Here is a 22,891-nt window from a genome sequence, read left to right as displayed (position 1 = left end):
GGCTCCGCTGCGAGAAGCAGCCGGTGCCTCCTCCGGGGGAGCCGCGGACTCGCCTGGCTGCGGGGAACGGGCAGCAGCGGCACCGCCACCGGGAGGCACCGGGGCGAGACGGGCACCGGCAGCGGTACCGACAGCGGTACCGGAGCGCAGCCCGGCTCGGGACCGGGCGGGGCGGGGGAACCGGCCGGCTCCAAACCCGCCCCCCGGAGCGGGAGGAGGCGGTGGCCGAGCCCCCCCGCCACGCTCCAGCCGAGCCAGCCCCGCGCCAGCCCCGCGCCGCTCGCCCATGGCGACCCTCGGCCCCACGCGTGCCCCGGGCCCGGCACGGAGCCGCCGCTGAGCCCCGCGCACCGGCACCGGCACCGGCCCGGAGTCCAGGTAAGCGCCGCGGGAGACCCCGGCTCGGCTGTGCCAGCCCCGGGCACCTGCCCGGCCCGGGAGTCCGCAGCACCGGGGGCAGCTCCGGGGCTCCCGGTGAATCCTCTCAGCCCCCGGGGCACCGCGCCGAGCCCGCTCTCACCCCCGGGGTTTCACCGCTGTTTATTCCCCGCCGCTCTCACCCGGCGGGTCCGATGCTGGCACGGCCGAACGGGGCAGAACCGGAGCCTTTGGGCTGCCCCGGGGATGGGGGGAGCGGGGGTGACCCAGCAGCGTCCCCGGGCCTGTGCGGCCGCCGCAGGACTTTGCTTCATTCTTGGAGCCCGTCCCGCCACGCAGGAACACAAACACGGCGCGGGACGGCTCCGGCTCGCGGCAGGGAGGAGATGGCTCCTGTCTAAATATTAGTTTAAGGAACGGAAGGATCTCCAGCCGGCATCTCCAGCCCCGTCACCTTCCCCCAGCTCCGGCCGCGCCGCAGTGGTGACCACGGCCAGAGCTCAGCCGGGGCTGGGGGATGAATTTCTCCCCATCCCCGAGGGAGGGAATTTGCCCCTCTGGCCGCGGTCTCTGCGAAGGCTTTAACAAAACAAGGCAGACCTCGGGTGTCTTTATTGCACATATATGGTAGCTTGTAGCCAGCACTGGTTGAAATCCCATCCTCGCTCCAGGAGCCGATCCGCAGTCAGCGCTGGGTGAAGGGCACGGTTTATCCCAGTGCGAGCCCTGGGGGCGTGCTGAGATCCCGGATCGAACGGCAGGATCCCACTGGATCCCAAATTCATCCTCTCGTGCTCCTGGGTGATCCCGGAGCAGCCGAACCTCTGCCTGGCACAGGGCGGAGAAACCCGGCAGGGAAACGGCGTCGCTGTGCCAGATTTTAGATGTGAGCGCTTGGGTTTGCGTTTTACCCTTCGGTTCCGACCCAAATCTGCTCGCTGCGGCTGCTGCAGAGGCTGCACCTCGGATTTACTCCGTGCTGTGGCAGTGCCCTCGGTGTCACCGCCGGGCTCCGGGCTCGTCCTGCGCCTCCATCCCGGCAGCTCCGGGGCTGGGGGGCAAGGATTGGACTTTCTGTTCCCACATCCCGAGTTTTCCAGCAGCGCTGGGTGTCGGAGGGCTGGCTCAGCTCGGTGCTGCCCGGAGGTGTGGCACATCCCGGGAATGCCGAGCTCGCCCTCCCGCTCTGCCAGCGGCCCGTGCGAGGCTGCGGCGACTTCACAGAAGGATGTGGCAACCGGGCCGGGCTCCTCCGGGCTCTTCAGCACCTTCCAGACCTCGTGGCTGGGCTGGAGATAAAAGGATCTGCTCGGGTTTGCTGTGGCACAGCCGGGGGGACACACCCGTGCCAAAGGCGGGGTGGGCCCGGCTGTGGTGGCACTGGGTGCCCTCCCATGGCACCGCCACGAATCACATCGCCACCTCCCTGCTGGGACCCCAGGATGCGATTTGGGGTTGATTTGCACCTTTGGGGGTGTGCAGGATGTGCAATGTCCCCTTTTTGAGGTCAGGGTTCCTCTGATGAGCCCCAGACACAGCAGTTGTCACCTTGGTTGTCCCCAGCGCAGCACAGGGAGGGTGGCATCGGGAGCTCTGTCTTGTCCCCATCCTGAGCCCTCACAGGGCTGGGTTTGGGGGGCACAAAGAGCTGGCAGCTGCCTCCCGATGTCCCCCCTGCCCCTGGAGCAGCTGAGGGCAGAGCCTCGGCCTCAGGGAGATGCTGAGGGGAGGGGAGGGGGCCGGTGTGAGTTCCCATCAGTGAGCTAGGACAGGACTGGTGTGGGTTTTACTGGTGTGGATTTTTTTACTGGTACCACTTGGCATCCCAGGAGAGCCTCCCTGGGCTGTTCCAGCCCCCTGCTCAAGGCTCCAGCACCAAATTAATGGCTTGGACTGGAGAAATCGCACCCAACTCAGATTTTTTCTGGGATTTGACCAATCTGGGGTAGATTTTCCCTGTGAAATTTGGAGGAAAGGAAGAGCAGCGCCCTGCTGGCCGTGCCAGGCGTGGTGCAGCGCGGCTCCCGTGTGAGGGAGCACCGGAGCGAGGACGGGAAATGCCACGAGCAGCTCCATCCCCACCGAGCAGCTCCATCCCCACCGTGCAGCTCCATCCCCACGAGCAGCTCCATCCCCACGGAGCAGCTCCATCCCCATCCAGCAGCTCCATCCCCACCGAGCAGCTCCATCCCCATGGAGCAGCTCCATCCCCATCGAGCAGCTCCATCCCCACGGAGCAGCTCCATCCCCACCGTGCAGCTCCATCCCCACGAGCAGCTCCATCCCCACCGTGCAGCTCCATCCCCACGAGCAGCTCCATCCCCATCGAGCAGCTCCATCCCCACGGAGCAGCTCCATCCCCACCGTGCAGCTCCATCCCCATCCAGCAGCTCCATCCCCATCCCTCTCCCTCCCGAAACCCGACACGGGCTCACTTTGTAGCTCATCACCCCGGAGCTAAATTGAAACGATCTCTTTGCCTCCAAGAAGCGTTTCCTCGCCCTGCAGGCGATGCCACTCGCATCAGCACCACCTTTCTGGGCTCTTTTCATTTGGATGGACCCACAATTAATTTGTTTTCCCGCTGCAAAGGTTCCCTTTGAGCTGTGTTGGAGGGCAGGGCTGGTGGCTGCTGAGGGGTCACAGGAGAAATCCCAGGAGGGAAAGTCGTTCCCAGGCTGCAATAATCCAAAGCAGGATTTTTCTGTGTTTCAGCAGCATTTATTTTACAGCACAAGGACCTGTGGTGCTCGGGCAGGGTGATGGATCCCAACCTAGAGCTCTCCCAGGCTCTGAGGATGGAGCTGGTTCAGTTTTGTGGCTCCAGGCTTTGGGGAATCCCTCAATTAAATCCTGGCCTGGTTTAGACGTGGTTTTAAATCCAACCTTGGTCCTTCCCAGTGAGAAAAACGACTTTGCTCCGTGATTGCCGTGTCTGGGTCCTGCTGGTGACGGCAGCGATGCAGGACTGACCAAGCCCCGTCCTCGTGGGGCCTTTTTGCCTTTAATGATGTTGGTTTTGGCTGAAGGAGCTGCCTGGGAGCCCGGGGTGTGTTTATTGCTGCTGTGGGGTTTGCTGATGGCATCTGGTGGCCGAGGGCACGGTGACACAGGGCAGGGCAGGGTCTGCAAACCCAAATCCCAAATCCCGAATCCTTGCAGGGTCCTTCCCAGTGCTCGTGTTCCCCAAGCTGGGAATGCTCCCAGCAAGGTGCTGGAGTGGCTTTTTTTGGTTTTTCCTGGGTTTTTCCCTCTCTGCTGCCTTCCCAACGCTGTGTTCTCGTGCAGCACAGGGGGGACACCAGAGCCAGCCCAAATCTTGGGTTTTGGGACCTTCACCGCTGCAGGAACACCCATCCCATCCTCCCTGGAGGAAGAGCTCTCCTCTGATTTAATGGGGCAGCTGCTGTCTTCATTAAGTGGTGTTGGCTTATTAAAAACACATTTTTGAGGCTTAGCAGCTCCTCAGAACCGTCTGGGAGGGACGGTGCCAGCGCTGGGGAGGAGCAAAACTCTGCTGAGCCACACTGGGCACCGACAGCATCACCCTGAACTGGGGGAAAAAAAATCCTGTTTGGTACCCAGGAGAAATTCAGGGAGGGGAAAGGAGAGGTTGGAAGGATCCAGGGAGGATTTGGGTGGTGTGACCCCTCTGAGTGTGGGATGTGGAGCTGGAAAACATCGCTTGTGGGGGGATCTCCGTGGAGAGGAGACCCCCGTCTGACCCCCTCATGGAATCATGGAATGGTTTGGGTTGGAAAGGATCTTGAGCAGGGACACCTCTCACTGTCCCAGGCTGCTCCAAGCCCTGTCCAGCCTGGCCTTGGACACTTCCAGGGATCCAGGAGCAGCCCCAGCTGTTTTTTTCCATCCCTGACCACCAGCACAGGGCCGGCTGCCCCTTGGAGCCCCTCCAGCCTCATTTCTCCCAAACTTCTCCCACTTCTGAAACCCCTCTGGCTAAACCCCTTCAGCTCCCACCTGAGTAATTCCCATTCTCATCCCTGGGGAAGCAGATCCTGCCCTGAGCCAGCATTCCTGCAAGATCCAGGGTGGATGGGGCGAGCCAGGGAGGAACGGTGGGATGGGGGAGCCTCATCCTTGTAGGGTGAGAATCCCTATAGGGTGAGCATCCCTGTGGGGTGAGCATCCCTGCATCCCTGTGGGGTGGGAATCCCTGTGGGGTGAGCATTGCCTGCATCCCTATAGAGTGAGCATCCCTATAGGGTGAGCATCCTTATGGGGTGAGCATCCCCTGCATCCCTGTGGAATGAGCATCCCTGTGGGGTGAGCATTGCCTGAATCCCTGTGGGGTGAGCATCCCCTAAATCCCTGTGGGGTGAGCATCCCTGCATCCCTGTAGGGTGAGAATCCTTCATATCCCTGTGGGGTGAGCATCCCTGTGGGGTGAGCATTGCCTGAATCCCTGTGGGGTGAGAATCCTTCATATCCCTGTAGGGTGAGCATCCCTCATATCCCTGTGGGGTGAGCATCCTTATGGGGTGAACATCCCTGTGGGGTGAGCATCCCTCACATCCCTGTGGGGTGAGCATCCCCTACATCCCTATAGAGTGAACATCCTTATGGGGTGAGCATTGCCTGAATCCCTGTGGGGTGAGCATCCCCTAAATCCCTGTGGGGTGAGCATCCCTGCATCCCTGTAGGGTGAGAATCCTTCATATCCCTGTGGGGTGAGCATCCCTGTGGGGTGAGCATTGCCTGAATCCCTGTGGGGTGAGAATCCTTCATATCCCTGTAGGGTGAGCATCCCTCATATCCCTGTGGGGTGAACATCCTTATGGGGTGAACATCCCTGTGGGGTGAGCATCCCTCACATCCCTGGGGAGTGAGCATCCCTCATATCCCTGTGGGGTGAGCATCCCCCCCATCCCTGTGGGGTGAGCATCCTTATGGGGTGAGCATTGCCTGAATCCCTGTGGGATGAGCATCCCCCACATCCCTTCAGGATGAGCATCCCCCACATCCCTGTGGGGTGAGCATTGTCTGCATCCCTGTGGGGTGAGCATCCTTATGGGGTGAGCATCCCCTGCATCCCTGTGGGATGAGCATTGCCTGAATCCCTGTGGGGTGAGCATCCTCCAAATCCCTGTGGGGTGAGAATCCCCCACATCCCTTCAGGATGAGCATCCCCACATCCCTCAGCAGCATCCCGAGCAGGCAGCACCGGCGATCCCGATCCCGATCCCAATCCCGATCCCGATCCCAATCCCGATCCCGATCCCAATCCCGATCCCGATCCCGATCCCGATCCCGATCCCGATGCCGAGCTGGGAATCCCTCGGTCCTTCCCCTCTCTCCTCCCCGCCGATCCCGCGTTCCCGGCCGCACAGAAGGAGGAGCCGGCTCGTCCCGGCGCCCGCCGGGGATTAGGGCGCTTTGCTGAGGGCACCGAGACCGCAGCGAGGTTTGCAAATCCAATTTGCACTAAACCCTGGCGGTGGGTTTTGGCCGGAGCGCGGGCTGGGATCCCGTTAGGATTTACTGTCCGACTCCAGCCAACACATTGAAGCACTCAGAGCTGCTGCAGAGCGAGCAGGGCAGGAATTCCGCCCGGGACAGCAACAGCAGAGATTTTAACACACCTGAGACAGAAAAAGGCAGAGTTGGAACCCTGGGAAAATCAGGAATGAATACCCAGAGTCCTCCAAGGTGTTTTTCCAAGGGGGAAACTGAGGCACAGTGACCCCCCCGAGGGATTTGGGGAATCCACAGCGGAGGAAACCCCACAAAACAGGGGAGGGGAAAGTGGCCAAGCTGAGCTGCTGGTGGTAACCCTCCTGCCTCTGGCGTTTTTCTCCCTCCTTGATCCCACCGAGGGCTTTTCCTTTCTTGGCAAAAAGAAGATTTTGCCCCCAGCGCAGCTCTCAGATACCAGCGGTGTCGAAACGGGCCCAGAGCAAAGCACATCTGGGGCCTGGGCTCCGTCTGGCTGCCAAAATTTAAGCTTTTAACCCTCTTTCCCGAGGCACTGGGATTGTTCAAACAAGCCACAGTAATTAGTTTCCTCTGACAAACCGCCCCTTTTTGGCATAGGGAGGTTTATTAATTCCGGGGGGGCGGGAACGTCGCTCCGGATCCAAAAATAATTGACATTCAGAGTCCAGGTTTTGGCACGAGAGGGAAAATTTGGGCTGGAAAAGCTGCAGGGGGTTGGCACAGCAACACCCAAAGGTGCCCAGCCCTGGGTGGGGGGTCCTGGGCTGCTGTCATCCCTGATTTCCTCCGTGGCCACAGAAACCATCCTGGGTTTGGTGGGATTTCCAATATATAATTTGATTTTCTCTGTGATCTGTCTGCAGAGTTTGGTGGGATTTCCAATATATAATTTGATTTTCTCTGTGATCCATTTGCAGAGTTTGGTGGGATTTCCAATAGATAATTTGATTTTCTCTGCAATCCGTCTGCAGAGTTGGGTGGGATTTCCAGTGATATGATTCGATTTTCTCTGCGATCTGCCTGCAGAGTTTGGTGGGATTTCCAATATATAATTCAATTTTCTCTGCAATCTGCCTGCAGAGTTTGGTGGGATTTCCAATATATAATTTGATTTTCTCTGCGATCTGTCTGCAGAGTTTGGTGGGATTTCCAATATATAATTCGATTTTCTCTGTGATCTGTCTGCAAAGTTTGGTGGGATTTCCAATATATAATTTGATTTTCTCTGTGATCCATCTACAGAGTTTGGTGGGGTTTCTAGCGATTTAATTCGATTTTCTCTGTGATCTGTCTGCAGAGTTGGGTGGGATTTCCAGCGATTTAATTCGATTTTCTCTGCAATCTGTCTGCAGAGTTTGGTGGGATTTCCAATATATAATTTGATTTTCTCTGTGATCCATCTACACAGTTTGGTGGGATTTCCAGCGATATAATTTGATTTTCTCTGTGATCCATCTGCAAGGAGTTTTCCTGCAGACATCCCCACCTCCCTCCCCGTTTTGGGATTTTCTCACCTGAGCCGCGCTGCGCTCCCGCTGCGGCCCTGGCCAATACCCTGGGAGATTTTCCCGGTAATTAATCTCTAATTAGTCACCTCTTCCCGTGAAGGGCGGCTCTCGCTGCTGCTCGGGGCTGACGGAATCGGCTTAGGGAGGGGTTTGGGTTCTGCAGCCCTGCTGACCTTGGCGGGGCTGTCACGGCTTGCCCGGGTCAGTGGGGACAGTGGGCTGGGACTGCAAACTGGGATAGACTGGGAATGCAAACTGGGACTGCAAACTGGGATGAACTGGGAGTGCAAACTGGGATAAACTGGGACTGCAAACTGGGATAAACTGGGAGTGCAAACTGGGACTGCAAACTGGGATAAACTGGGACTGCAAACTGGGATAAACTGGGACTGCAAACTGGGACTGCAAACTGGGATAAACTGGGACTGCAAACTGGGATAAACTGGGAGTGCAAACTGGGACTGCAAACTGGGATAAACTGGGAGTGCAAACTGAGATAAACTGGGAGTGCAAACTGGGACAAACTGGGACTGCAAACTGGGATAAACTGGGAGTGCAAACTGGGATAAACTGGGAGTGCAATCTGGGATCATAAACTGGGACTGCAAACTGGGATGAACTGGGATCACAAACTGGGAGTGCAAACTGAGACTGCAAACTGGGATCGTAAACTGGGATCATTAAACTGGGAGTGCAAACTGGGATCGTAAACTGGGATTGCAAACTGAGATTATAAACAGGGATCGTAAACTGGGACCTCAAACTGGGACCACAAACTGGGACCACAAACTGGGACTGCAAACTGGGACTGAAAACTGGGACCTCAAATCGGGATCATTAAACTGGGATTGTAAACTGGTATCACAAACTGGGATCACCAACTGGGATCACAAACTGGGATCTCAAACTGGGATCATAAACTGGGATCACCAACTGGGATCACAAACTGGGATCTCAAACTGGGATCATAAACTGGGATCACAAACTGGGATCACAAACTGGGATCATAAACTGGGATCTCAAACTGGGATCACAAACTGGGATCACAAACTGGGATCATAAACTGGTATCACAAACTGGGATCACAAACTGGGATCATAAACTGGGATCACAACTGGGATCACAAACTGGTACTGCAAACTGGGATCACAACTGGGATCACAAACTGGGATCACAAACTGGGATCACAAACTGGGATCACAAACTGGGATCTCAAACTGGGATCACAAACTGGGATCACAAACTGGGATCATAAACTGGGATCACAACTGGGACCTCAAACTGGGACCACAAACTGGGATCTCAAACTGAGATCACAAACTGGGATCACAAACTGGGACCATAAACTGGGATCACAAACTGGGATCACAAACTGGGAGTACAAACTGGGAGTGTAAACTGGGACCTCAAACTGGGATCACAAACTGGCGCCACAAGCTCAGACCACACCAGCCATGCCCACCCCACAACGGCTTGGAAATGTTTTGCCTGTTTTTTATCTGGAAAAGGAATCTTTACCCCCAGTTTTTATCTGGAAAGGGAATCTTTACCCCTGGAAGGTGCAGGTTTTTGTTTTTGTTTTTCAGATCTGGCGGGGTCGGGGGTGCAGCTCTGGGCCAGGTGTCCCCAAGCTCTGCACAGCCACCCCCGGGTGTCCCCAAGCTCTGCACAGACACCCCCGGGTGTCCCCGAGCCGGTGACACCGCAGGGCGCTGCATCAAACCCCGCTTTTATTTCCTGCTGATTTATATTGCAGCTGCATTCCCAACCTCCGGCGTGTCCCGGCGAGCGCCAGGGATGGGGGAAAACCCAGGGGAGCCGCGGCTGGAGGGCAAACGGCATCATTATCTGTCCTTGAGGGGCTGAACTGGGACTGAACTGGGGCTGAACTGGGACTGAACTGGTCCCAGCAAGGGGAAGCGGCGGAAATCCCCGCATCCAGCGGGATCCCTCCCGTTAATTAATGACATGAAAACCCAGGCGAGACCTCCGGGGAGGGAATCAAAGATTCCTCTGGAGCTCCCCAGGGCATGGATTTGTCCCTCCGGGGACACGGGGACAGGAGGAAATCCAGCCCCAAAACGCGTCTGGGTGGAGCTGCTGGGGATGGGGAGGGACAGGAGGGTCGCGGAGCTGCTCTGGTGCCTGATTTCCCTCCCGGGGGTTTGGATGCTCCCCGTGCCATGCAGGGATGGCTCAAAGCGTCCCTTGGCTCTGGCACAAATTGGGATTTTCATCCCCCGTGCTCCTTTCCATCCTGAGGAGCTCCCGAGCCGTCTCTGGCTGGATTTGTTGTATTCGGCACTGTGGGGTTTGGAATATGGGAAATGTGGGATAGGGAATCTCCTCTGACCTTCCTGGGGGGCTCTGGGGGTTCTGTCCCCGCTCGTTCCCTAAGGTGATGCCCCTCAGAGCCCAGGATGTGGATGTGGATGGGTCAGTGTCCCCAAATTCCTGCCTTGTCCCGGTGCCTCAGCGCTCAGAGCTGGTTCGGCTCTGCCAATCCAAAATTAGGGGAAATTTCAGCGGAGTTGGGCAGGGCTGGGATGGTGGAAGGTGTGGGAGGTGTCCCTGCCACCCAAACCAGTCCGGGATTCCGTGATTCCATGGGATGGAGGGAATTTGGATGTTGGATGGGAATTCCCCGAGTTTCCTTCCCCGCCACCCCCAGCATCTCCCCTTGGCCCATCCACATCCCCGGGCTCGCTGGGGGAGGCGGTTTTTTACGTTTCTTTATTATTTCCACCGTGTTGAGGGGGTTGGGGTGGGTTTTTTTTTTTTCTTTTTTGCTCTCCAGCTGTTTGGAGAGATGTAAACCAAACCCGCCGTAATTCAGCCCGAGCGTAAATGTCGTGGCAGCGTGGGAACGAGAACTCGGCTCCTTCAGCCCCGGGGCGCCGGGAGAGCTGGAGCTGCGTCCCTGTCCCCATCCATCCTGTCTCCCTGTCCCCATCCCATCTTCCTCTCCCCCATCCCAGTTTCCTCTCCTCCATCCCATTTCCCCCATTTCCCTCTCCCCCATCTCCCTCTCCACATTTCCCTCTCCCCATCCCATTTCCCCATCTCCCTCTCCCCCATCTCTCTCTCCCCCATTTCCCTCTCCCCCATTTCCCCCTCCTCCATCTCCCCCACCCCATTTCCCTCTCCCCATCTCCCTCTCCCCCATTTCCCTCTCCCCCATTTCCCTCTCCCCCATTTCCCTCTCCCCATCTCCCTCTCTCCCATTTCCCTCTCCCCCATCCCATCTCCCCCATTTCCCCTCCCCATTTCTCTCCCCATCTCTCCCATCCCATTTCCCTCTCCCCATCTCCCTCATCCCATCTCCCCTATCTCCCTCTCCCCATTTCCCTCTCTCCCATCTCCCTCTCCCCATTTTCCTCTCCCCATTTCCCTCTCCCCATTTCCCTCTCCCCATCCCCTGGATCCAAGCCCAGCTCTGTTCCCCCTCCGGGGTCCCCCCTCACCCAGGATCCCCCCAAACCTTTCCTGAGGATCAGGGGCTCCATCCCAGGGCTGAGGCTGGGGACATGGGGACAGGGACATTTGGGACATTTCTGTGTAAAAAGAGGAAAATCCGACAGCTCCACCCAGATCAGGGGTTGGGGATTTTTTTTAAAATTTTTTTTAATTTATTTTTTTTTTTTAACCTTTCAACGCTCCCCATTTTGGGGCCAATTTTGGCATTTTGAGACCAGTTTGATCCAGGCCACCAGTGCAGGACACAACGAGGCTTCCTGGGAGGGTTCAGACCCCAGGGAATTATTTTGGGGAAGGTCTGAGGTGATTTTGGGAAGGGCTGAAGTTTTGGGGAAAATCTGAAGAAATTTTGGGGAAAACCTGAGGAAGTGTTAGGGGGAAATCTGAAAGACTTTTGAGGACAGTCTGAGAAGGTTTCGGGGAAAAACCTGAAGGAGTTTTGGGGACAGTCTGAAGAAGTTTTGGGGGAAATCTGGAGAATTTTTGGAATCTGAAGGAGTTTTGAGGAAAATCTGAAGGAGTTTTGAGGAAAACCTGAAGGAGTTTTGAGAACAGGCTGAGGAAATTTTGGGGGAAAATCTGAGGGAGTTTTGGGGAAAATCTGAAGAAGTTTTGAGGAAAATCTGAAGAAGTTTTGAGGAAAATCTGAAGAAGTTTTGAGGAAAATCCGAAGGAGTTTTGGGGAAAATATGAAGGAGTTTTGAGGAAAATCTGAGGAGGTTTTGGGGAAAATCTAGAGAATCTTTTGGGAAAATCTGGAGAATTTTTGTGGAAAATCTGAAAGAGTTTTGAGGAAAATCTGAAGAAGTTTTGAGAGCAGTCCGCAGAAATTTTAGGGGAAAACCTGCGAGTTTTTCTTACGCACTGAGAGAATTTTGGGGAAGATCTGAGGCAGTTTTAGGAGCAACCTCTCTCCACCACCCCCATCCTCTCCAGGACATCCTGTGAGCAGCAACAGGCGCTGAGCCCGAGCTGCTGCTGGAGGAGCAGCCTTGGAGCTGGAAAATTGTTTAATTCCTGCGGGATGAGTCACGGGGAGCCGGGATTTCAAAGCAGCTTGGCTCCCATGTAAGGCACTCAAATAAACAGTGTGTGGCAGGTGGAAGCTCTCTCTGATGTCCTCCCCCTTCTTTCCAAGTGCTTTGTGTTGCCAAAAATCCTTCGGCCACACCGTGGCTTCATCCATTCTTGAGGCTGGGCTCTGGAAAATAATGAATCAATGCCCGGAAACATGAATCGACGGAAAATTTATGGCACACTTAGAATATAATGTCTTTTGGGTCCTCTGCTTTGAAGCATCAGCACTGAAAAGGTTTGGCATCTCCTTCTTTCGACTCTTTCAGCGAGGAGGATTGAAGGGAAAAAAATAATAAATTTATTTTTCTGCCTCATCTCATGACTCCGGGAGCTTTAAGGAGTTGGTGGATATCAGAAATAAATACCAAGAGTCTGCTGGAAAAATTGGGAGTGGGGTTGAAAAGCAAGAGTGAGAGCTGAGGGACATCAGAGAACCCCAAAGTGCTTCGATTTTTGTGGACAAAAAAAAACATCTGCAGGGATGGAGTGGTTGGATTTTGATTTATCAGGAAAAACAAATGGAAACGCCGACATCCCTGGAAGTGTCCAAGGCCAGGTTGGACAGGGCTGCTCTGGGGCTTTTTTTTTTTGAGCAAAAGAAACCAACAGCAGGGCCTGGAATAACTTTGTTGTTATTGTTTTGCACTTTGGAGCTGGGATTTGAGCTTTTTGAAAGGTCACAGGCGAGTGGGTGGGGGCCAGGATTTCTGGCTGCCGGAATGGGAGGTTTTTTTATGGGACGTGCAGCGAGGCTGGAACCGCTCTCCTAAAATTTTATGGGTCTGGAAGAAGCCAGAACCCCTTTCTCAGGTGCTGGGATCGAGTGGCAGAGCTCTGCTCCAGCCCCAGGGCTGAGCCCCCCTGGGTGCTGCAGGTTCAGCTCAGAGCTTTGGGTGGTTTCTCATCGTTCGCCGCGGAATTCGTCTCCCAAAATTCCCAACATCAGCTGCTAAAAGCTGTTTGTCCTCCTGGAGAGCAGAACAAAGTGTTCCTCCACTCCCAAACCCTCTCCTGGGGATGCTGGTTTTTCACAAATCTTTCATTTTGTCTGGGAAAAAATTGGGATTTTCTTGGTCCTGCTGCCTTGTGGGGATGCCAGGGGATTTTCAGTGCCTGTTCCCTGCTCCTGCCCTCATCCCAGGGTGAAATCTGAGCTGAAGGCCCCTGATTATCATGGAATTCCAGAATGGGGACTGAAATATCCCCTGCTGTGGGCAGGGACGCCTTCAACTCTCCCAGGGTGCTCCAAGCCCTGTCCAACCTTGGATAATTCCAGAGATCCAGGGGCAGCCAGAGCTGCTCTGGGAATTCATTCCAGGACCTCCCCTCCCTCCAGTCAGGAATTCCATCCCAATGTCCTTCCCAGTCAGGAATTCCATCCCAATGTCCCCCACAGCCAGGAATTCCATCCCAATGTCCCCCACAGTCAGGAATTCCATCCCAATGTCCCCCCCAGTCAGGAATTCCATCCCAGTGTCCCCCCCCAGTCAGGAATTCCATCCCAGTGTCCCCTCTCAGTCAGGAATTCCATCCCAGTGTCCCCTCCAGCCAGGAATTCCATCCCAATGTCCCCCCAATCCAGGAATTCCATCCCAGTGTCCCCTCCCAGCCAGGAATTCCATCCCAGTGTCCCCCCAATCCAGGAATTCCATCCCAATATCCCCCCCAGTCAGTAATTCCCTCTCCCAGTGTCCCCCCAGTCAGGAATTCCATCCCAGTGTTCCCCTCCAGTCAGGAATTCCATCCCAGTGTCCCCTCCCAGTCAGGAATTCCATCCCAGTGTCCCCTCCCAGTCAGGAATTCCCTGTCCCCGTCCTCAGCTGCTGCCAATAAATCCGGATGCAGGGAGGGAGGTGGCAATGCCAGGGCAGCTGTGTTTGTGGGGAAGGGGTGGCATGAGGCCACCAGCTTGTCCCCACCGGTGTCACCTTGTCCTCACCGGTGTCACGTTGTCCCCATTGGTGTCGCCTTCTTCCTACTCCTGTCACCTCATCCTCATTGGTGTCACCTTGTCCCCACTGGTGTCACCTCATTCCTGTTGGTGTCACCTCGTCCCCACTGGTGCCACTACATTCCCACTGGTGCCACCTTGTCCCCACCAGTGTCACCTTGTCCCCACCGGTGTCACCTTGTCCCCATTGTTGTCACCTTTTCCTCATTGGTGTCACCTCATCCCCGCTGGTGCCACTACATTCCCATTGGTGCCACCTTGTCCCAATTGGTGCCACCTTGTCCCAGTTGGTGTCACCTAGTCCCCACTGGTGCCACCTCACCCTCAGTGGTGTCACCTAGTCCCCACTGGTGCCACCTCACCCCCAGTGGTGTCACCTTGTTTCCACTGGTGTCACCTTGTCCCCATTGGTGTCACCTCATCCACGTTGGTGTCACCTCACCGCCACTGCTGCCACCTTGTCCCTATTGGTGCTACCTCATCTCCTGTGGTGTCACCTCACCCCCAGTGGTGTCACCTCATCCTCATTGGTGTCACTTCATCCCCATTGGTGCCACCTTGTCCCTGCTGGTGTCACCTTGCTGCCATCGCTGCCACCTCATCCCCACTGATGTCACCTCATCCACGTTGGTGTCACCTCACTCCCAGTGGTGTCACCTCATCCCCACTGCTGCCACCTCATCCCCACTGCTGCCACCTTGTCCCTGTTGGTGTCACCTTGTCCCTGTTGGTGCCACCTTGCTGCCATCGCTGCCACCTCCCCCTTGTGGCCACCACCAGCCCTGCACACCTTGCCCATGGCCCTGTCCCACTCCAGCCCGTCCCTGGGCTGTCCCTCGTGCCTCAGTTTCCCCTCTCACACCGTGCTGGTGTTGGGAGGGGAGGAGCTGGAGCCAGGGGATCCCATGGGAGGGAGGGAAGGGGTTTTGGGGTTTGGGGTTCTGGGCATTCTGAGGTTCTGGGGTTCTGGATTTTTGGGGGTTCTGGGTTTTTGGGGGTTCTGGGGGTTCGGGGCACGCATTAAGGATTTTTGTTTTGCCTGTTTTGCAGAGTTTCAATGTTCTGACTTGCTCTAAGATGAAGGTATGGAAGTTTGCAGCCATTGCATCGATGCTCCTCAGTTCCATGTTATCCATTTTAGTTTGTAGAGACATGTTCAGCGGAAGCCGGGAATTCAGCCCCTTGCCTTCCTCGCCGTCTTCCTCACGGGATTCCTCCTCCTCCTCCTCCTCTTCTTCCTCCTCCTCCTCCTCCTCCTGGCTGCCGGCGGCTCCGCGGAGATCCCCCCGGGCCCTGCAACGCCACGGCTCCCTGCTGGCCCAGTGTAAGCTCCTGTTCCTCCAGCATCGTCCCCTCCGACCCCACAAATCCCCCAAATCCCCAAACATCCCCTCCAGGAGGGTTCAAACAAAAAAATTCTGAGCAAGCAGGAGGCACCAGGCTCCAAACTTTGGTGTGAGCACAGCAGAAATTCAAACAACTCATTTAATGCAAAGCTGTTTTTTTTTTCCCCTTCAAACAGTTCTTTTTTGGTAATTTTTTTTTTTTTTAGTTCCCTGCTATTTTTTCACAAATGGAAAATGTCAAACGGGAGCTGAGGGCACGGCAGCAGCTCCCCCCGCTCGCCCCTCGGTGCTCCCTGAGGGCTGGAAATCCCCACGTGTTTGTTTTGATTCCAAACCAGAGGAACTGCTTTTTTTGGGTGGAAATTTGGAAATCCGTGACAAGCTGTCAAACCACGCTTTCCTCTGTCTTTCCTGTGCCTCCTGCGGAGCTGAGCTTGGAATAACTCTGGATTTTGGGACTAAAGGATGGGGGTGTTGCCAGCAGGGACTGGCACAGTTTGTGTGGTGGATGCTGGTCCCAGGGTCTCAGGGGCAGCCCTGAAACAGTGAAAAAACAGAAATTATGAGACACAAATTATGAAACATAAATTATGGAATTTATTGCTGCTTCTCCCCAAATCCACCGGCCCCATCTCCGTCCTAAGGGATGTTCACCCCCCACCCCAGGGAATTTTCATTCTGGGGGGATGTCCTCCCACCTCAGGGAATTTCCATCCCCGGGATCATCCGTCCACCTTAGGGCAGCTCCATCCTGGAGGGTCCTGAGATCCTCAGCCATGGAGGAGCTCCCTTCTCAGGTGACCTCCATGCAGGTGGATGTTCACACAATCCAGGGAATCTCCATCGTGGGGATCCCACCCAGGGAATCTCCATCCTGAGGATGTTCCCCAATCCAAGGAATCTCTATCCTGAGGGACGTTCCCCACCCCAGGGAATCTCCATCCTGGAGGATGTTCCCCAATCCAGGGAATCTCCAAACTGGGGGATCCCACCCAGGGAATCTCCATCCTGAGGGACGTTTACCCACTCCAGGGAATCTCCAAACTGGGGGACATTCCCCAATCCAGAGAATCTCTATCCTGAGGGATCCCATCCCAGGGAATCTCCATCCTGGAGGACATTCCCCAATCCATTGAATCTCCAGACTAGGGAATCCCACCCAGGAAATCTCCATCCTGGAAGACATTCCCCAATCCATTGAATCTCCAAACTAGGGGATCCCACCCAGGAAATCTCCATCCTGGAAGACATTCCCCAATCCAGTGAATCTCCAAACTAGGGGATCCCACCCAGGGAATCTCCATCCTGGAAGACATTCCCCAATCCAGTGAATCTCCAAACTGGGGGATCCCATCCCAGGGAATCTCTATTCTAGGGGACATTCCCCAATCCAGTGAATCTCCATCCTGGAGGATGTTCACCCACTCCAGGGAATCTCCAGACTGGGAGATCCCACCCAATGAATCTCCGTCCTGGAGGACGTTCCCAATCCATTGAATCTCCAAACTGGGTGATCCCACCCACCCCAAGCCACCTCCACCCCGGAGCACCCCAATCACCTCACCCACCCCATTCAACCCCCCTAACCCCATCCCACCCTTAACCCCCTCCCCTCCTCTTGCAGACACCGCCTTGCTGGAGAGCTACACGGAGGGCGAGCTGCGGCAGCTGCTGTCGGCGCTGGTGGAGCGTTACCGCCAGGCCATGAACTCGGGCGGGCGCGAGCTGCCGCTGTTCCCCCGCGCGGGCGCCGGCGGCCGCAGCAAACGCGCCCGCGCCCGCCACAAACCCTGCGAGCTGCGCCAGCTCGAGGTCAGCGTCAGCGAGCTGGGCCTGGGCTACGAGTCCGACGAGACCGTCCTGTTCCGCTACTGCAGCGGCACCTGCGAGGCCGCCGTGCGCAGCTACGACCTGTCCCTCAAGAGCATGAGGAGCCGCAGAAAGATCCGGAAGGAGAAGATCAGGGCCAGGCCGTGCTGCAGGCCGCTCTCCTACGACGACGACGTGTCCTTCCTGGACGCCTACAACCGCTACTACACCGTCAACGAGCTGTCGGCCAAGGAGTGCGGCTGCGTGTGACGGGGACGGAGGAGGAGGGACCGAGGCGCTGGTGGCCCGCGGGGTGGCCGTCCCCACAGGACCAGAGGTGTGGCCGGTGCCACGCTGGCTGCTCCGAGCTGTTGTCCCCTCCCTGGCGGTTGCTGCTGAGGGGACGGCGGGAGTGAAGGCGCGCAGGGCACGGCGGGGGCTCCGCGTGCGCCGTGTGTCGCTTGTGTCACCGGTGTCACATGTGTCACACGTGTCACGGGCTGCCTAACCCGCACAGGGGGTGGGACCTGCCTGTGCTGGGGGTTCTGTGTCGGGTGTGGCACAGGGGTGTGGCACAGGGGTGTGGCACAGGGTGTGGCACACACAGGGGGTGTTGTGAGCAGTGCTGGTGCTGGACGGGGTGTGCTGCACACCTGAGGTGTGTTTTGGGGTCTCCTGCACACCTGGGTGTGTTTTGGGGTGTCCAGCACATTCAGGGTGTATTTTGGGGTGTCCCACACACCTGGGGCTTGTTTCGGGGTCTCCTGCACACCTGAGGTGTGTTTTGGGGTGTGCTGGACATCTGTGCTATGTTTTGGGGTGTCCTGCACACCTCGGGTGTGTTTTGGGATGTCCTACACACCTGAGGTTTGTTTTAGGGTTTGCTGGACACCTCAGGGGGTTTTTTTTTGGGTGTGCTGCACACCTGAGGTGTGTTTTGGGGTGTCCCACACACCTGGGGCATGTTTTGGGGTGTGCTGCGCACCTGGAGTGTGTTTTGGGTTCTCCTGCACACCTGGGGTGTGTTTTGGTGTGTCCTGCACACCTCAGGCATGTTTTGGGGTGTCCTGCACACCTACGGTGTGTTTTGGGGTGTCCCACACACCTGAGGTGTGTTTTGGGGTCTCCTGTAAACCTGGGATGTGTTTTGGGATGTGCTGTACACTCACGGTGTGTTTTGGTATGTCCTGCACACCTCAGCCATGTTTTGGGGTCTACTGCACACCTTGGGTGTGTTTTGGGGTGTCCTGCACACTCAGGGAGTGTTCTGAGGTGTCCTGCACACTTGTGGTGTTTTTTGGGGTGTGCTGCACACCTAAGGTTTGTTTTAGGGTTTGCTGGACACCTCAGGGTTTTTTCTTGGGTGTGCTGCACACTTGAGGTGTGTTTTGGGATGTGCTGGACACTCGAGATGTGTTTTGGGGTGTCCCGCACACCTGGGGTGTGTTTTGGGGTGTGCTGGACATCTGTGCTGTGTTTTGGGGTCTTCTGCACACCTGGGGTGTTTTTTGGGGTGTCCTGCACACTCAGGGTGTATTCTGGGGTCTCCTGCACATTCAGGGTGTGTTTTGGTGTGTCCTGCACACTCCAGGTTTGTTTTGGGGTGTGCTGCACTCTCAGGATGTGTTTTGGTGTCTCCTGCACACTCAGGGTGTGTTTTGGGGTGTCCTGAACACTCCATGTGTGTTTTGGGGTGTCCTGCACATTCAGGGTGTGTGCTGCACACTCCAGGTGTGTTTTGGGGTGCATTACACATTCAGGGTGTGTTTTTGGTGCCCTGTGCTGCCCCAGGGTGAGAGCTGAGTCCTTCTCCCCGTAGCTTTGGGGTTTTATGACCCCCCCCTGAGCTGCTGGGGGAGGTCCAACCACCCCAGACCGGGAATTTGGGGACACAAACACCCCCAGAGCAGTTTGTGCCTGGCTCTGACTCCCTCTCCTTTTGCCACCGTCTCATTCCCGCAGCCCCGGGGCTTTTCTTCTTAAAACTCGGGATAATCTGAATAACTGGATTAACCTCCCGCGCCCCTGCCACGGGGCAGCTGGGCCACCACCAGCGAGGTGACACAACCTCCCCAGGGCCACCAGCAGAGCTGCAGCGCTCGGTGGCGCGGGCAGGAGCATCCCTGGTTTGGCGGCTCCCCAAAATTCTTCCCTCCAGGAGAATCCCCCGTGCCCTGCTCAGGGCTGGGATGCTGCGGGAGCGGGGGCTGAGCTCGGGGCTTGGCTCTGCTCGCATTTACAGCGGTGTCACTGCTGTTTACTCTGCGGGGAAATAAATGAGCCCGCACGTTTCACGTTCCCCGGGCAGGCTCGCCTCGTTGCCTGGGATTGATGGGTTTTCTCCCCTTGGCTCCCTTCCCAGAAAAAGCAAATCATAAACAGAAGGAGAATATTGGTGTCATGTCCTGGGCATTAAGCAACGGGAGGGGAAACGCTCCGTGTGCCACCCCCGCGTGGGCTGGCTCCTCTCCTCAGTGAAAAGGGGAAAAAAATCCCTCGTGCCTTCATCCCGAGGAGGAGGAGGAGGGCTGTGGTGATGCCAGGATTTGGGGGAGCAGGATTTGGGGACAGCAATGCTGGAGCAGCCACATCCCCAACAGAGCCAGGCTGGTGCGGATTTTTTTATTATTATTATTTTATTTTTTTTCTTTTCTTTTTTATCCAAACGCAGCTCTTGGCTGAGCGGAGCCAGGGTGTAGTGGAGGAATATAAACACCATCCCTCAGCAGGGCTGGAAGGCAGCCTGCACTCTCCAACATCAATTTTTCCCCAGATTTTGGGATAGGCAGGAGCCAGCCAGGGTGTGGGGTGTGAAACTGCACCCAGGAAATGAGATGGGAGGGGAGAAACTCTGCAGGTGCAGCTTCCCCAAGCCTTGGTTTTGGTTGGAAATGGGAAAAGAGACCCAAAATAATAATCTGGAGGATGGGAATGGCAGATGGGCGGTGGGAGCTCGCTGGATAAGCCGCTCACTTGAGTTGAAATTAAAAAAAAAGCACCCAAATCTAATAATAATAATGATAATAATAATAATAATAATAACTGTCCTCTCAAGGGCTTGGGTGCTTTCCAGGTCTCGCTGCTATAAAACTAAAATTAGTTTTGTTGCAGTTAAAAAAAAAGAAAAAAGGAATTAGGGAAGGCAGGGAAGGTGCTGTGGAAGCAGAGCAGGAATTTGGAGCAGGAGCTGCCTCTGCTCACCAGGACAGCTTGGAGTGTTTGCACCCTGCTTTGGGATGGGATTTTTGGCAGAATCCAGGGATTTAGGGAGCAGCAGGACTGGGACAGGGCTGGGACATTTCCCCCCCATTCTCAGTGCAAACCCACCTTGGAGCCCCCAAAAACCAGGATTAAAATCTACAATGGTGTGTTAAACCCAGCAGGAATAACTCCAATCCATCATTTTGTGCTCTTTTTTTTTAAAATTCAAATTTCCCCCTGCTGGCAGTGGAGCTGCAGCCCGTGTGGAGGGGATGTTCCCCATCTGCTCCTGCTGGGTTTTTATTTTTTTTTTTTTTTGGGAACAGCTGGGAATTGCAGCCACAAAAAAAAAAAAAAACAAACAGGATCCATCCATCCAGGATGGATTCTGCTTCCAGGATTTTTCCAGGACTCCTCCTCCTCCTCATGGAGCTCCTCTTGTGCCATCCTGCTGCCACCCAGCCTTGGAAATGTGGTTCCAATAGCAGGGCTGAGGTTTTTTTCCCTGATGTTTTCCATTTCTCCAGCCCCCTCTGTTGTAATAGGAGCTGGAGCTGTCCGGAAGAATGTCTACAATGCAAAAAAAAAAAAAAAAGAAAAGTGGAAAATTCCCTCCTCAAAGCCACAGCACAATCTCATCTGGCTCCTTCCTCAGCATCCCATGCTGGTTAATATTAATATTATTAATAATAATTATAATAATTAATAATAACCAGTGTGCAGCAGCTGTTGAGGGGATTTTGGGGTTGGGTTTGGGGCTGCAGCTCCTCCCAGGAGAGGAGGGTTTGAAAATGATGTTTGAAATAATCCTGGTGGTTGTGACAGCACAAAAATCCCAGGATTGTTCCGTCCCAGCCCTGCCCTGCTGAGATTTGGGATTTCCAGCAGGTTTTCCATCAGAATTTGGGAAAAAATCCCCAAAATCCCCCAAATCTCACTCCCAGTTTTGGGGGGATTTGGGTCCAACGTCGTCGTTTTCCCTCTCAGAGAGAATTTCTGGGGTGAAGCAGCTCCAGGATCCTGCTGGGCAGAACGGATTTTCCCAATTTCTGAAGATAAATGAGGTTTTGGTGGGGCTCAGAGCTGGGAATTGGGAACGGGGCTGCCACGTGTTTTCCTTCTGGGATGAACAAAGAGTGGGGAGGCCCAAAAGGAGGGGGAGAAAAGGGGGAAAGGGAAAAGGAAATAAAATATAAAAGGAGGGAAAGTGGGAGGAAAAAAAAAAGGAAAAGAAAAAAGGAAAAAAAAGGAAAAAGTGAGGGGAGGAAAAAGAAAAAATTGGGGGGAAGATAAAGGAGAAAAAAGGGGGGAAGGGAAAAATGGAATTAAAATGAAAAGGTGGAAATGGGGGAGAGAAGAGCAGGTAAAAAGGGAAAGGAAAAAAGGAAAGGGGTAAAATGGAAAAATGATAAAGGGAATAAAGGAAATAAAAAGAAAAGAAGGGGGAAGAAGAAAGGGGGAAGAGTAAAAAGGGGGAATAAGAAAAAGGGAGAACAAGAAAAAAGGGGGAAAAATGAAATTAGAAAAAAGGAAATAAAAGGGAAAGGCGGGGAGAAGGGGCAGGGAAAAAAGAAAAAAGGGGGAAAATATAGGAGAAAAAGGAAAAAGGGAAGAAAAGGGAAAATAAAAGAGGGGAAAGGAAAAAAGGGAGGGAAAGGGGAAAAAAAGTGGGGGGAAGGAAAAGAAAAAGGGGGAAAGGAAAAAAAGGGGGGGAAGAAAAAAAAGAGGAAAGGAAAAGAAAAAGGGGGGAAAAGGGGGAAAATGAAAAGAAAAGGGGGAAAAAGGAAAGAAAAAAGGGGGGAAAGGAAATAAAAAAGGGGAAAAGGAAATAAAAAAGGGGAAAAGGAAATTTTAAAAGGGGAAAGAAAATAAAAAAAGGGGAAAGAAAATAAAAAAGGGAAAAGAAAATAAAAAAGGGGAGAGGGATTCCTGCTCCATCCAGATTTTCCCTCCCTGGGCTCGCCGGGGCCGTGCCCGGTGCAGAAGTGGATGCAGTGCATCTGTATTTTGGATTTTCTATTTATTGGAAGTAACTTATGTTATTTATTCAGACCCCGCCGCCGCCTCCCCCCGCGCTCGCTCCCTTTTTTATTTTTATTTATTGACCCCAAGTGCCAAGTGCAGTTTACATTTATTACATTTGTACCATTTATCCTGGACCTTCAGGGGGTGGGGGGAATAAAATGCAATGAAATAAAATGCTGTTGGATATTTTTGTTTTTTAAACAAATCTGAAGTTGGGTGTGATCTGTTCCATCCTCGTGGAAAAGTGGGAATGAAAACAAAAAAAGGATTTTGTGGATTTTTCCTTTTGAGTGATGGGGCCAAGGAAAAAGGGATTTGGGTTTTTTGGGGGGGGATAAAGAGCAGAAATAATCAGCTTTGGCCATTCTGGGGTGGCTCAAAAATGTGAAAATTCTGGGGAAATCAGGGAATGGGAATGGGAATGGGAATGGGAATGGGAATGAAAAAAAGGGAAAGGGAAAGAGAAAAAGGAAAAGGGAAAGGGAAAGAGAAAAAGGAAAAGGAATAATCTCTGTCTTTCAACATCTCCAGTCCCAGTCCAGTCTGTCCAGAAAAAACAGAATTTATTTTGATTTTCACAACCAAATAGTTTCAAACCTGGCACCAGAAAATGGAGAACAATGGGAGGGAGAAGAGGGGAAAGAAGGAAAGAAAAAAAAAGG

The 22,891-nt window shown here is 54.5% G+C and overlaps 1 protein-coding gene across 3 annotated transcripts; it reads left to right on the top strand.

Annotated features, from left to right (window-relative positions):
- The first annotated feature begins 295 nt into the window (after positions 1 to 295).
- Positions 296 to 18,447, top strand: NRTN (neurturin). Of its 3 annotated transcripts, none has more exons than XM_033082537.1 (3): positions 296 to 378; positions 14,899 to 15,172; positions 16,819 to 18,447. In XM_033082537.1, the coding sequence occupies exons 2-3, from the start codon at positions 14,926 to 14,928 to the stop codon at positions 17,271 to 17,273; spliced, it is 702 nt and encodes a 233-aa protein (XP_032938428.1). In that variant the 5' UTR covers positions 296 to 378; positions 14,899 to 14,925; the 3' UTR covers positions 17,274 to 18,447. The 3 variants fall into 3 exon arrangements, with proteins under 3 accessions (XP_032938428.1, XP_032938430.1, XP_032938429.1); XM_033082539.1 differs by having other exon boundaries at positions 330 to 378; positions 14,990 to 15,172; XM_033082538.1 differs by lacking the exon at positions 296 to 378 and adding an exon at positions 7,328 to 7,406.
- The last annotated feature ends 4,444 nt before the right edge of the window (positions 18,448 to 22,891 follow it).

Source organism: Catharus ustulatus, chromosome 29, assembly GCF_009819885.2.
Source record: "Catharus ustulatus isolate bCatUst1 chromosome 29, bCatUst1.pri.v2, whole genome shotgun sequence".
NCBI lineage: Eukaryota > Metazoa > Chordata > Aves > Passeriformes > Turdidae > Catharus > Catharus ustulatus.
The sequence above is the reverse complement of the archived record's forward strand: the minus strand, read 5'-3'. Positions and strand labels throughout refer to the sequence as shown.

Coding starts and splice junctions, on each gene's coding strand:
- NRTN (XM_033082537.1), top strand. CDS start 14,926: ATGAAGGTATGGAAGTTTGCAGCCATTGCATCGATGCTCCTCAGTTCC. Junction 15,173..16,818: donor CGGCTCCCTGCTGGCCCAGT/GTAAGCTCCTGT, acceptor CTCCTCTTGCAG/ACACCGCCTTGCTGGAGAGC.